Source organism: Salvelinus alpinus, chromosome 7, assembly GCF_045679555.1.
Source record: "Salvelinus alpinus chromosome 7, SLU_Salpinus.1, whole genome shotgun sequence".
Taxonomy (NCBI): Eukaryota; Metazoa; Chordata; class Actinopteri; order Salmoniformes; family Salmonidae; genus Salvelinus; species Salvelinus alpinus.
In genome coordinates this window covers 48158080-48173034 of record NC_092092.1, presented here as the reverse complement: position 1 = coordinate 48173034, position 14955 = coordinate 48158080, and the positions used below count along the sequence as shown (strand labels likewise).

Sequence of the window (14955 nt, the reverse complement as noted above, 5' to 3'; positions counted from 1 at the left end):
TCGGTGTCAGCTTAATCCACAAATCACAGCTCTCATTGAACGTTCAGGTAGAATTTAATTGCATCGCATACAGGTGGAGTAGGCAAATTCCAGAATGAGTCTTAACTAACCAATCTTAAACATTCAGACAAAGGAATATTACAGTAGTTCTTCGTAAACATGAGTATCATTGACAACGCTCCAAATAAACGAATACAGTAAAATGCTGACAGGGTTAAGCTTCTTCCATAATTAATTTTCGGCAACCCTTGTGTGCCACACAAAGAACTTTCAACAGCCAATATTATAGAGTGGTGGTTTTCAATTGGGACCTGTATTGTAGCTAGCTGCCTTACAGACATAACTCATTATTGGCGAGTGGACTTGAAGAGTTGGCCGATCTTCATGCAAACATTTTTGCATAGATTTGCTTCTCTTTCTCCTTTTCCTCCTTCACTTTCAACTGGATTCTCTTCATCTCGTTTCCGATCGCTGTCAAAGGATGAACAAGTAAATTCACTTGTCAGGCAAGGAAAACAACCTATCACGACGAAATGGCAAATCTATGTTGCATATGTCATGAAGGTTTTTTTGTAAATAAGTTACTTTGAGCATCATACTGCTCTCACTATTGACCATTTATTGTAAGTTCTAGTTAGCCGTTAGAATATTCAAAATAACACATGGCTGCATTTACACAGGCAGCCCAATTCTTAATATTTTTTTCCACTAATTGGGTAATAGATTATACTTGGGCTGCCTGTGTAAATTTACATTTAAGTCATTTAGCAGACGCTCTTATCCAGAGCGACTTACAAATTGGAAAGTTCATCCTGGTCCCCCCGTGGGGAATGAACCCACAACCCTGGCGTTGCAAGCGCCATGCTCTACCAACTGAGCCACACGGGTAAATGCTGCCATAAGGACACAAATGATCCCCTGGATTGATTGTTACCATAAAGAAGCAGTACCAACCTTTGTCCTCTGGTGCTATTTCTTGAGCTTTCTTCAGATCACTCTGCAAAAGGTGAGAAATATTTTTGTGAGTTGACAAACTCCAATGATCCAGATATTGACCAATTCTGGATTTAAAGCTGGAATCCTCAGTTGCTATACCCATTTCATTTATAAATGCCTCATGAGCTTAGTTCAACAGTCGTACCCCATCAGAACCCAAAATACATGCTTGTTTTACGCCACTGTATAGCATCAGAACATGGTTTAAATGTAAATATCATGGATGGTCAGTCCTTAAATCCATAGCTCTGTCTTTGAGTGGTTACATTTCTCCAGGCCCATTCCTCAGTTTTATACCAATACACAGGCCGGGTGACCGTTATTGTTTCAATTAAGGATTCTAGCATTAAGAATCGATTCGCCACAACTCTTTGGAAGCAATGTTTTAGTGCAAATAAACCCATATGAATTATAAATCGGTGGTGAAAAACATCCTTGTCGCATGGGTTCCAGTCCAGAAAGAGAGCCCATTTTTGTTAGGCTGAGACAAAGGCTACACATTCTGAAGTCATATGGTTGGTATGATAAGAGTGTATATCAACTTTTTTTCTTTACCATGGCTTTATTGTAGTCCTTCAGTCCCTGCCAGGCCTGGGCCCTCCTGAACAGAGCTTTAGTGTTTTTCTGGTTCAACTCCAGTGCCTAAAAAAACAAGCAAACATACATAAATCAGACTAAATAGTGACTGCACTTCTCAATGTTTCTTTCCCTTCCTAATCAAATTGTATTTGTCACATGCGCCGAATACAACAGGTGTAGACCTTACCGTGAAATGCTTACTTACAAGCCCTTGCCCAACAATGCAGTTTTCAGAAAATAGAATATAATTTTTTTTTTTAAACAACATTGAGGCTATATACAGGTGGTACCGGTAAAAGGTCAATGTGCAGGGATACAGGTTAGTCGGTGTAATTTGTACATGTAGGTAGGGGTAAAGTGAATATGCATAGATAATAAACAGCGAGTAGCAGCAGTGCAAATAGTCCGACTGGCCATTTGATTAATTGTTCAGCAGTCTTATGGCTTGGGAGTAGAAGCTGTTAAGGAGCCTTTTGAACATGCACTTCGGTACCGCTTGCCGTGCGGTAGCAGAGAGAACAGTCTATGACTAGGGTGGCTGGAGTCTGACAATTTTTTGGACCTTCCTCTGAACCTGCCAAGTATATAGGTCCTGGATGGCAGGAAGCTTGGCCCCAGTGATGTACGTACTACCCTCTGTAGCAGTTGCCATACCAGAAGGTGACGCAACCGGTCAGGATGCTCTCGATGGTGCAGCTGTAGAACTTTTTGAGGATCTGGGGACCCATGCCGACTCATTTCAGACTCCTGAGGGGGAAAAGGCATCGTCATGCTCTCTTCACGACTTTCTTGGTGTGTTTGGACATGATAGCTTGTTGGGGATGTGGACACCAAGGAACTTGAAACGCTCAACCTGCTCTACTACAGCCTCGTCGATGTGAATGAGGGCCTGTTCGGCCCACGTTTTCCTGTAGTCCACAATCATCTCCTTTGTCTTGCTCATGTTTAGGGAGAGGATGTTGTCCTGGCATCACACTGCCAGGCCTCTGACCACCTCCCTATAGAGACTGTCTCATTGTCGGTGATCAGGCCTACCACCGTTGTGTCATCAGCAAAGTTAATGGTGTTGGAGTCGTGCTTGGCCACAAAGTTATGGACGAATAGGGAGTACAGGAGGAAACTAAGCATGCACCCCTGAGGGTCCCCCGTGTTGAATATCAGCGTGGCAGATGTGTTGTTGCCTACCCTTACCACCTGGGGATGGCCCGTCAGGAAGTCCAGGATCCAGTTGCAGAGGGAGGTGTTTAATACCAGGGTGATGAGCTTTGTGGGCACTATGGTGTTGAACGCTGAGCTGTAATCAATGAACAGCATTTTCACATAGGTGTTCCTTTTATCCAAGTGGGAAAGGGCAGTGTGGAGTGCGATTGCGTCATCTGTTGGTTTCCGGGATGATGGTGTTGATGTGAGCCATGGGGGGCGGTAGTCATTGAGGCAGGTTACTTTCGCTTTCTTGGAAACAGGGGCAATGGTGGTCTGCTTGAAACATGTACAGTTGAAGTCGGAAGTTTACATACACTTATGTTGGAGTCATTAAAACTTGTTTTTCAACAACTCCACAAATTTCTTGTTAACAAACTAGTTTTTGCAAGTCAGTTAGGACATCTACTTCGTGCATGACACAAGTAATTTTTCCAACAATTGTTTACAGACAGATTATTTCACTTGTAATTCACTGTATCACAATTCCAGTGGGTCAGAAGTTTACATACACTAAGTTGACTGTGTCTATAAACAGCTTGGAAAATTCCAGAAAATGATGTCATGGCTTTAGAAGCTTCTGATAGGCTAATTGACATCATTTGAGTCAATTGGAGGTGTATCTGTGGATGTATTTCAAGGCCTACCTTCAAACTCAGTGCCTCTTTGCTTGACATGGGAAAATCAAAAGAAATCAGCCAAGACCTCAGAAAAAAATTGTAGACCTCCACAAGTCTGGTTCATCCTTGGGAGCAATCCCGTTCCAAACGCCTGAAGGTACCACGTTCATCTGTACAAACAATAGTACGCAAGTATAAACACCATGGGACCACACAGCCGACATACTGCTCAGGAAGGAGACGCGTTCTGTCTCCTAGCGATGAACGTACTTTGGTGCGAAAAGTGCAAATAAATCCCAGAATAACAGCAAAGGACCTTGTGAAGATGCTGGAGGAAACGGGTACAAAAGTATCTATATCCACAGTAAAACGAGTCCTATATCGACATAACCTGAAAGGCTGCTCAGCAAGGAAGAAGCCACTGCTCCAGAACAGCCATAAAAAAGCCAGACTACGGTTTGCAACTGCACGCGGGGACAAAGATTGTACTTTTTGGAAAAATGTCCTCTGGTCTGATGAAACAAAAATAGAACTGGTTTGGCCATAATGACCATCATTATGTTTGGAGGAAAAAGGGGGAGGCTTGCAAGCCGAAGAACACCATCCCAACCGTGAAGCACGGGGGTGGCAGCGTCATGTTGTGGGGGTGCTTTGCTGCAGGAGGGACTGGTGCACTTCAAAAATAGATGGCATCATAAGGGAGGAAAATTATGTGGATATATTGAAGCAACATCTCAGCACATCAGTCAGGAAGTTAAAGCTTGGTCGCAAATGGGTCTTCCAAATGGACAATGACCCCAAGCATACTTCCAAAGTTCTGGCAAAATGGCTTAAGGACAACAAAGTCAAGGTATTGGGAGTGGCCATCACAAAGCCCTGACCTCACTCCTATAGAAAATGTGTGGGCAGAACTTAAAAAGCGTGTGCGAACAAAGAGGCCTACAAACCTGGCTCAGTTACACCAGCTCTGTCAGGAGGAATGGGCCAACATTCACGCAACCTATTGTGGGAAGCTTGTGGAAGGCTACCCGAAACGTTTGACCCAAGTTTAACAATTTATAGGCAATGCTACCTAATTTACCAAAAACGAAATACTAAAACTTCTGACCCACTGGGAATGTGATGAAAGTAATAAAAGCTGAAATAAATAATTCTCTCTATTATTCTGACATTTCACATTCTAAAAATAAAGTGCTGATCCAAACTGATCTAATACAGGGCATTTTTACTAGGATTAAACGTCAGGAATTGTATTTGGCTAAGGTGTATATAAACTTCCGACTTCAACTGAAGGTATTACAGACGGTCAGGGAGAGGTTGAAAATGTCAGTGAAGACACTTGCCAGTAGGTTGTTTGAGGTCTGTAATAATTTGCAAGCCCTACCACATCTGTTAGAGCCAGTGCAGTACGATTCAATCTTAGTCCTATATTGATGCTTTGCCTGTTTGATGGTTCGTCTGACGGCATAGTGGGATTTCTTATAAGCGTCCAGATTATTGTCCCGCTCCTTGAAAGCAGCAGCTCTAGCCTTTAGTTCAGTGCGGATGTTACTTGTAATCCATGGCTTCTGGTTGGGATATGTACGTACGGTCACTGTGGGGACGACAACGTCGTTGATGCACTTATTGATGAAGCCGGTGACTCAGGTGGTATACTAAATGCAATTGGATGAATCGCGGAACATATTCCAGTCTGTGCTAGCAAAACAGTCCTGTAGCGTAGCGTCCGCGTCATCTGACCACTTCCATACTGAGTGAGTCACTGGTACTACCTGCTTTAGTTTTTGCTTGTAAGCGGGAATCAGGAGGATAGCATTATGGTCAGATTTTCCAAATGGAGGTAGAGCTTTGTACGCATCTCTGTGTGTGGAGTAAAGGTGGTCTAAAGTTTTTCCCCCTCTGGTTGATAAAAGTATAGACTCAGAGCTACAAAATGGCATATCATACACTGCATTTTCGAGGAATAATGGTCAAGTAATTCAGCTTTGAAAGTTGATAAACTTGTAATCTCACTTTTGAGAAAATGTCCTTTGAATGTTTTGGTACTACTACTACTGGAGAGCCCTTTGTCTACACCCATTCAGCATCGTTCACACCCTCTTAAGCTTTAGCCCCACCCATCTCGTTTCGCTCTCGGGGCGTTCAGAGCACACACTTGGTTCTGGCCAAGGATTTGTTTACCTCTGGATAACATGAAAACAGCCTAACCAGCTCTGCTGGCAACAATTTCATTACGCTTTTTTGCCAACGTTTACTGACACCAGCCATATTCAACGGGTGTTGTACACTTTAGCTTCAGACATGTAGCTAGCTAGGTAAACAATGAACCTAGCTAGGTAAACAACGTAAGATCACACACACGTCACGTTAGCTAATGAGCCAACCAGCTAACGTTAGCTAGTTAAACAACAATGAAATAGTGCCAAATCATGTTGTTACTACCCTGCATGAATCTGCTGGGAGCTAACCAACCAGGTTCAATGTTAGCTAGCTAACATTAGGCTCTAACTAGCAAAGCAAACAGTTCTGGGATACAAATAGTAATGTCATAAACGTAACGTTAGCTAGGGAGCCAGCCAGCTAATGTTAGCTAGCTAGCTAACAGTACACTAACTTGAAATGAAAGCACTTTGTCAAAATTAGACACGTATAATATCTGAAAATGTAGCTAGCTAGCGCATGATGGATGCGTCTCCTTGTCACGGATGCCATGCCACTTTCCCTTACTTTGAAGATGTAATCCGGAGTTGTTTTCTCCATCTCTTTAGCTATCATACTCTAATTCCACTGATTTCAAAACTTGATCCTCCAGAAAGTGGAGAGCAACACTTAAACAGCTCCACTGCACTTTTTTTTTTAAAGCCACGTTCGACAGGATTACCAACACAGACTGACCAGCTCAAATAGACAGAAGCCTGCTATATGGCAGACCAATCCAAACTCCTCTCTCGGCATGTCCAGCCCACTCATCTCAGCCAATCATGGCTAGTGGGAAGGTTGTTCCTTTTTCTGTGGTTTAACCAACAAGGCTCGTAATTTAACAATTGTATTCATATTTACAGATGGCATACAAGTATATTATTAAAGCACATGAAAGTTCATGTTGCAGAAGGCATTTCTGGCAAAAAATGCATTTTGATAAAAATTAAAATAACGTTAGTATGGCTCTCCTGTGAAGTTGTGACTTGCGACATACGCCTAGTTTCCTGAAACGGGTCACAATTGGTTAGGAGCGAGTAAAACGGCAGCCACCCCCCCCCCCCCCCCCCCGGCGCCATAAATACTGAATAAGAATGTTTATCTTTAGATTTAACTAGAAATATTACGGTACTCTACAAAAACATATCCTCAGTTGCATTCACAATGAGTTCCATAAAGACTTTTATAGTACTGACCACGAATGGCCTTTGAATCTTTGCAGTTGTACCGTAGTCTAGTGGTGGAAGTGTGATGGGGCTGGCATATCTAGGATTTCAGCTGGCCTAAAAAAAAAAATCAATTTTAAACTGTTTGCATAATTTATAATCCACCTTATTAAAAAGAATAATAATAATCCCATAACCCTACCACCTCTCCCCTGACTGAATAGGTCTGACACCAATTATTCGACTGGTCAATTGCTTGGTCGATACGCTGTTGGTCGACCAAGATTTTTTTTTGTCGAGCAGTAGCAAATATATATATATATTTAAAAAATGGGGGCACACGAGACACCTGTCTTAATCGTGCCAATCGAAGTGAACTAATCTATTGCGGAGGCCTAGGGGATGGCACAGTCCAAGAAGAGTGTGGCTGCACAATGCACGTCTCTCTTCATAATGCGCTCTCTCCCACCAATTTGTGCACATTCATTGTTTCATAACGTCATTGTGTGAATTGTTTGCGTTTGATTGTTAGTGTCTCAAGTTCCCATTACATATATCACCGGTAGTACATTTACCATTAATTTCTAATCTACAAATGTTTGGTTGGTTACGGTAATGTCTGTTAAGGCATTCAATATATTATTCCAGTCTTTAACCGTTCTCATTGTAGGAGCGGACACGTTGTTTGCAGAGCACACAACCAATGCTGCACTTGTGAGAAACATGTTTTTGTTTATTTCATTCCATTTGAGTTGTGTCAATTTAGTCATTGTCTTTTGTTTGGAGCACTCCTGTCAATGTTGAGTAATGACGCCACCTGATTACGCATAGAAGTAGCCCTATAGGCTATCTGGATGCGTGCAAATGTTGGCTTATGAATGTACCCATTTGGAGATCTGATAGTATTTCTGATCGGCTTAATGCACCACCACTATTGAGCTGTGGAGCTTCTCAAAGTAATGTATTCTTCACCTCAAACAGCAAGCAAACAAAGTCTGTTTTTACAGACATTGACAATTTCACAATGTTTTTGAAAAATCTTTCCAGCCCTCTCCCTTTCAATAACCACTCAGCCTGAAATGTCATGCTCTGATCCAGTGGAAACATCATAACATAGGCCTACCTGATTACTTCTTATCCCTTGCGCAAATAGCCTACAGCCGTGTCTATCCTAAGGTCAATGGCGCAGGAAACTCTGAGTGCCCAGAATATGTTATACAATGTTGCATGGATCTTCAGACGGACCCAAGTTCATAGTTGATACAATGTTTCATGTTCGTTGCAGACAGGCCATGCATAGCCAATGTGATTTATAGGATTTTTTATTAGGATATTTTTTTACCTGCAGGCTGTACTGTTTTTAGTTGTTGGCTTTATAAGCTATTTTTGTCTGCACAGGACTGACTGTTCAATGCCCCCATATTGGCCTAAAATAATTACCTCGTCACAGCTGTCCATGGCTTCCTGCCAGAGCTGCATCTTCAGTTTACAGGCAGCGGTGTTGAGAATGCAGCTCACCGCCGTGGGCTCCAGCTTCGCCTGGGCTTTCTCAATCTCCTGCTCATCACCGGCAACCGCCAGATACCTGGCAAGTGACAAGTTTCACCATTTAGTCCTTTGCTAGGCTGGTCCCAGATCGGTTTGTGCCATTTGGCCAACTCCTATGGTCATTGTGCATTCAAATGCATGTCATGCGGTGACACAAGCCTCGTACACACACACACTGTAAATCACAGTGGGAGTGGAGTGAACCCTGGACAACATTTCACCTGAGAGCTTTGGAGTACTTCTTGACTGCAGACTGCCAGTCTTGGTTCTTGAAAAAGTTGTTCCCAATATTCTTAATATCCTCAGCAACAGATAGGACTTTGTCAACCTAACCAAAAAGACAACAAGTATGAGACTTTTATGCTATTTTCACAATCAGTGCTGCATCAGCATTTCACAATCACAACAATTCATAGTTCATGTCCCACTTCATTTTGACTAAATAAATCAATCCACATAATAGGGGTGTGAACATTTAAACGAAATCGGGATCCTTAACGTTAACACCTCTAACCAAAAAATAAATTAATAATAAAATGAACATCACTGTGCAGTTATCACAAAGCATATTATTTTCCTAGTCATAGCCTAACTAGACAATAGGCTATAAAGGCCTGGAGAAAGTTGTGTAAATTAAATAGATCAAGAGAGGAAGAGGCTAACTTTTGGCAAATGTTTGTGAATGTGCGAGACATGCAAGACAAGACATTTCGAGATACAGATTACCAAGACATGTGTACGGTTCTTTCAGCCTGCCCCCTCCTCTCTCGCACTGGCTCGCCTGCTCTTTGCTAATGAATGAATGTCTGGCTGGTGGCCGACCTGCCTATACTGTGCCCCTCCCCTCTCTCTCCGTCCCTCGCTAGCTCACTATGAAAGATGCAAGTGTTTGTGTTCTCGGCAACTAATCTGTCTCCTCCGTTCCAAAAATACAGAATCTTTGTAGTCGATTCCTAGCGGAATCTAATCTTGACACTCAGAAATGGGAGTCGACGTGCAAGGAGTCGAGGAAATAATTATTTTAGAGTGGACTCCCCACCACTACATTATTGTCATTAACAGTTGGGAAAAAGGCAGAGAAAGGCAAGCGACAGCAGCAAAGTCCTGTATGGCAATACTTTGAGAAGTTACATGAGAAGGAAATGCAAACTTTGCAAGGTGGAATTGAGGTACAGTAATATAGGTGCAATCAGTGTTTCCCCTATATAAATTTAGCAGAGGCGGCCCGCCACTCCAAAAGATATGGAGAGGCGTTATAATTCCCGTGATTGTAAAATGTTTTCAGTGTAAACTAAAAGCAGATATAAAGTACGTAGAAAAGATAATGGAGCTATATATTTTTTCATAAGATCACCTTTGAGACTGACAATAACCAAAATAAAAAATATAAAGTCAGCATGAGTATCTTCAGAGAAGCGTTTAGAGAGAAAATGAGGTAGGCCTTACTAACATCTTTTAAATCAAAGTCGGCGTCCTCTGGGTAGTCTGGATGGGTGTCCCCTGAGCCGTCGTTCGGGGCTCCTCCCCAGTCGTCTCCATGTTTATGCTCACCACACTCAGCAATTACACATGGCTATGGGGAAAGAATCAGAGCAGAACTGTAAATACACGATGAACATTTCACAAGTGTCACACACTACAGAAAAATACTAGGTAATCTACCTGCTGCAAGGCAAAACATACAGCTTGCTGCTGCCTTAATGTTATTGAATGTGGCAATAGAGTGGTAGTTATTCTCATTGATTGACCTTGAGAGGTGTGTCCTCGTTAGTCTCTATGGCCTCCAGTGTTTTCACCAGCCCCAGCCCCTTCAAGACTTGTCCAAAGACAACATGTTTGCCATCTAGATGAGCAGTGGGCACAGTGGTGATGAAGAACTGGGAGCCATTGGTGGCGGGTCCAGAATTGGCCATACTCAGCAAGCCCTCTTTGTCGTGCTGGAGGACACAGACACCCACATGTTAATTCAATGATGACCAAAAAAACAAAAATCATTTGTTATGCTGAGGGCCATGAGTTATCCTTATGACTAAAGCCCAGACTTTATACTGGTCAAGAAAATCTCCTATGTTATTCCAAGCCATTATGAAAATCCTTACCTTGTAATGGAAGTTCTCATCTTCAAACTTCTCCCCATAGATGCTCTCCCCTCCAGTGCCGTTCTGGTTGGAGAAATCTCCTCCCTGGATCATGAACTGCTTGATGACTTAAATTGATTGACAGCGTACATGTTTGTGGTCATTATTGATCTTACTGCAGTTTGTTACCATAAAATGGATGTACTACTGCAATATAGATGTGATCTATATATAGCTTTGTGTTGGCAGGGCAAAACAGTTTTGGTGATTTCTAGTATATCATCAAAATAAATCACAATACATTTTTGGACTCATTCAGCAGTTTTTACCTGATTAAGTACAATACCACTGGAAATTAATGTTTAAAATTCTATTTATAGTCCACAAACGTAATTTTAAAATTATGCCGTTGCTGCTTCCTCCTGTTGACAAGACATTGATAAATAGCCCATATTGATCATTATAAACTGGATGGTTGAGCCCTGAATTCTGATTGGCTGAATGACATGGTATATCAGACCATATACCACAGGTATGACACCATTTTTAGTTTTACTGCTCTAATTGCATTGGTAACCAGTTTATAATAGCAATAAGGCTCATTTGGTGGTTGTAATAAATGGCCAATATACCACGTCTAAGGACTGTGTCCAGGCACTCCGAGTTGAGTCGTGCTAAGAACAGCCCTTAAAGCATTGGTATATTATCCATATACCACACTTCCTCAGGCCTTATTGCTTAACTAGACCCTAGTCCAGCTGTAAGCAAGCAGGTACGATCTGCTGACTAACAAACAGTGGAAATCTACAATACTTACTCCTGTGGAAAGGACATCCTTTGAAATGGAGTGGTTTTCCTGTGGTTTTGCCAGTTCCCTTCTCACCAGTACAGAGTGCTCGAAAGTTTTCAGCAGTTTTGGGGACAACATCGGCAAACAGTTCGAACACGATTCGGCCAACTGGTGACAACATAGCATGACATTATGTGGATAGTTGGTCTTTAAAAATGCAATTTCAAAGCAGATGTAACTCAAAACAAGCCCTTTAGTCCTGAACTAGTTAATCTGGTAGACACTGGGGTGTTGACTATTTACGAAAAAAATTACAGCACGTGCTTGTTGCTTCGAATGTAACGTTAATGTATCAGGCGAATGGATATTAACAAATTAGACAAACTGGTTATATTTAGACAATAAAACTGGCTAACAATACAAGGACCTAAATGGTTCAAAATAGCATACGAATTACAAATGTGTACTTTAATATACATTGGTCGCTGTAACGTTCATTTAAGACCATGCTAGCTAGCATGAATGTGCTTTTTCTGGAAACCACCCGGTGCTGCTAGCTAGCCATTAGCCTAGCGTGTCCAGTTGAATGACTAAAAGCGCTTTATTGAAAATATCCTAACCTCTTTCACCACCAATGTCTACATCAAAGAAGACAAGGGGGTTTTCTTTGTTTGAAGGCTTGGTCACGGGTGTTGCGTTAGACATTTCTAAAACTCTAAACGCCAGCTAGCTAAAGTTACTTCCACAATTCCTGGTTGTCAGCGTTTCGTCAGCAACACTCAAAAAAGAACTTCCGGGTCACGGAATTTCGGAAAAAATTACAAATAAAATCCCCCCACGTAATAGTACAAAAGTGTCATTAACCTGTATTTATTCATGATATGAAACGTTGTCTACACATTAATAATGATGAATATTTGTTCATATTTAAGTGACATTTGCATTAAATGTGGGTTTTAAAACATGTTCAAAGGTCAAATAAATGCCCCCAACGCAGTACTCTTATAGAGAGAAAGCTATTCTAGGTGCTGAAGTAAAAGTGGGGTTAGGATTCCTCACTAGGATCTGTATGGTGTTCCATCTTGCGGAACTGAGGTCTTTATGGCCAGCAAGACTTTCTACTCCATTAATGAAATAAACTATAGGCCTATAAATTACATATTGGCTTAAAGAGAAAACGATTCTAGGTGCCGAAGTAAAAGTGGGGTTGGGATTACTCACTACTTTTAAAAATGTATTTAACTTTTATTTAACTCAGCTAAGAACAAATTCTTATTTACAATGGTGGCCTACCCCGGCCAACGCTGAGCCAATTGTGCGCCGCCCTATGGGACTCTCAATCACGGCCGGATGTGATGCAGCCTGGATTCAAACCAGGGACTGCAGTGACCCCTCTTGCACTGAGATGCAGTGCCTTAGACCGCTGCGCCACTAACATGGTACAAACATTGTTAGGCACAGACAACAGCACAAAGGGCAAAAGAGACAACAATAAGTAAGTGTCAGTAACAATGTCCATGTTTGAGTCGTTGAATGTAGAGATGGAGATAAAACTGTCCAGTTTGAGTATTTATTGCAGCTTGTTCCAGTCGCTATTTGCAGCAAACTGAGAAGGGGAGCAAACCATGGATGTGTGTGCTTTGTGGACTTTTAACAGAATGTGACTGGCAGAACAGTTGTTGAATGTTGAATGAGGGTTGCAGCGGGTATCTCAGATAGGGGGGAGTCCGAACACGGACTACAAAAAGAAAACCAGCCACATCATGGACACCAATGTCTTTCTTCCAGACAAACGAAACACCTTTTTTGCTCGCTTTGAGGATAATACAGTGCCACCAACGCGGCCCGCTACCAACTGTTGGCTCTCCTTTTCCGTGGCCGACGTGAGTAAGACATTTTAACATTTTAACCCACGCAAGGCTGCCGGCCCAGACGGCATCTCTAGCCGCGTCCTCAGAGCATGTGCAGACCAGCTGGCTGGTGTGTTTACGGACATATTCAACCTCTCCCTATCCCAGTCTGCTGTCCCCACATGCTTCAAGATAGCCACCATTGTTTCTGTACCCAAGAAGGCAAAGGTAACTGAACTAAATTACTATCGCCCCGTAGCACTCACTTCTGTCATCATGAAGTGCTTTGAGAGACTAGTCAAGGATCATATCACCTCCACCTTACCTGTCACACTAGACCAACAGCAATTTGCATACCGCCCCAATAGATCCACAGACAATGCAATTGCCATCGCACTGCACACTGCCCTATCCCATCTGGACAAGAGGAATACCTATGTAAGAATGCTGTTCATTGACTACAGCTCAGCATTCAACACCATAGTACCTTCCAAGTTCATCATTAAGCTTGAGGCCCTTGATCTCAACCCCACCCTGTGCAATTGGGTCCTGGACTTCCTGACGGGCCGCGCCCAGGTGGTGAAGGTAGGAAACATCTCCACTTCGCTGATCCTCAACACTGTGGCCCCACAAGGGTGCGTGCTCAGCCCCCTCTTGTACTCCCTGTTCACCCATGACTGCGTGGCAATGCACCCCTCCAACTCGATCAACAATTTAAATATCTTTCATGTGTTCTGCCCTTAACCTTAACAAGGTTAAGGGCAGATAAAGCTTGTTGGGAGTATGGCTAGAACACATGAAAGATATTTAAATTCCTGTAATGTCAACTATTTATTTTGTAGTCCTTTATCGAGGACTTTATTCACTTCAATTTTATAGTTGGAGGTAGGATCGAAAATCAATTTCTTGTAACATTTGCTATAATTTTTTCCGATAAACATGTTGGTATTAGAAATCACAATCCCACCTCCCTTATCTGATCTCTGTATATTAATCGAGTTATCATTCGTTAAGTCATAAAGCATTTTTTTCTTAATGCCAAGAGTGTGCAAAGCTGTCATCAAGGCAAAAGGTGGCTACTTTGAAGAATCTCAAATATATTTTGATTTGTTGAACAGTTTTTTTGGTTACTAAATGGGAATCATTGTGTTTCTTCATTAGTGTTGATGTCGTCACTATTGTTCTACCATGTAGAAAATAGTCAAAATAAAAGAAAAACCCTTGAATGAGTAGGTGTCAACTTTTGACTGGTACTCTATGTCTGCTCAATGTCAATTTTGCATTCATTTGTAGCTTGTTTTATAGTAGAACACTCTCGAGAGGAATGGTCAATGATGTGTAGCATTTGGTCCGATGAACAGTAATTAAGCATCTTGCACCAGTGTCTGCAGAATTCGGGCTCTCCTCTCCCTATGGAAGGCTCTTTTTGGATACGTAAGCCTCGTGGGATTCTACTGTTGTAGTATTTGCTGAGTGTTCTGGCGTGGAGCTCTAAGCTAACTACTCTTTTACTTTTTTTGTTATTTTATTTCATACTCTTCCAGTGTTTCCTTCTCTGGGACTATGGTGGTGGTTAAGTCCCAAGGGAGTAGAATTTTCTCTGCATCTCCTGTGCTGAATATGAATGTTCGGGCTCTCGTCTCAGTAAGCTTGCCAGTGATGATTTTAGCATGTACATCTTGGTGGGGCAAAGCCACAACACAATACAAAACAATACATTAATTGCACTATAACGGTTACAAATGGTGCCTACATATAGCTGTCCCAACAGCAGAGCTTTCTTTTCAGCACCATGGAGTGAATAGGGGCGGCAGGGTAGCCTTGTGGTTAGAGCATTAGACTAGTAACCGAAAGGTTGCAAGATTGAATCCCCCTAGCTGACAAGGTAAAAATCTGTTGTTCTGCCCCTGAACAAGGCAGTTAACCCAC

The 14955-nt window shown here is 42.1% G+C and overlaps 1 protein-coding gene across 1 annotated transcript; it reads right to left on the bottom strand.

The window, feature by feature from the left end:
• Nucleotides 1–35: 35 nt before the first annotated feature.
• On the bottom strand, nucleotides 36–11965 carry LOC139581115 (peptidyl-prolyl cis-trans isomerase D-like). The gene is made up of 10 exons (XM_071410556.1): nucleotides 11797–11965; nucleotides 11204–11344; nucleotides 10408–10514; nucleotides 10057–10245; nucleotides 9759–9881; nucleotides 8530–8636; nucleotides 8201–8345; nucleotides 1552–1638; nucleotides 955–997; nucleotides 36–471 (listed from the first exon to the last, which is right to left on the bottom strand). Exons 1-10 carry the CDS (start codon nucleotides 11879–11881, stop codon nucleotides 383–385), a joined length of 1116 nt encoding a protein of 371 aa, XP_071266657.1. The 5' UTR covers nucleotides 11882–11965; the 3' UTR covers nucleotides 36–382.
• Nucleotides 11966–14955: the final 2990 nt, after the last annotated feature.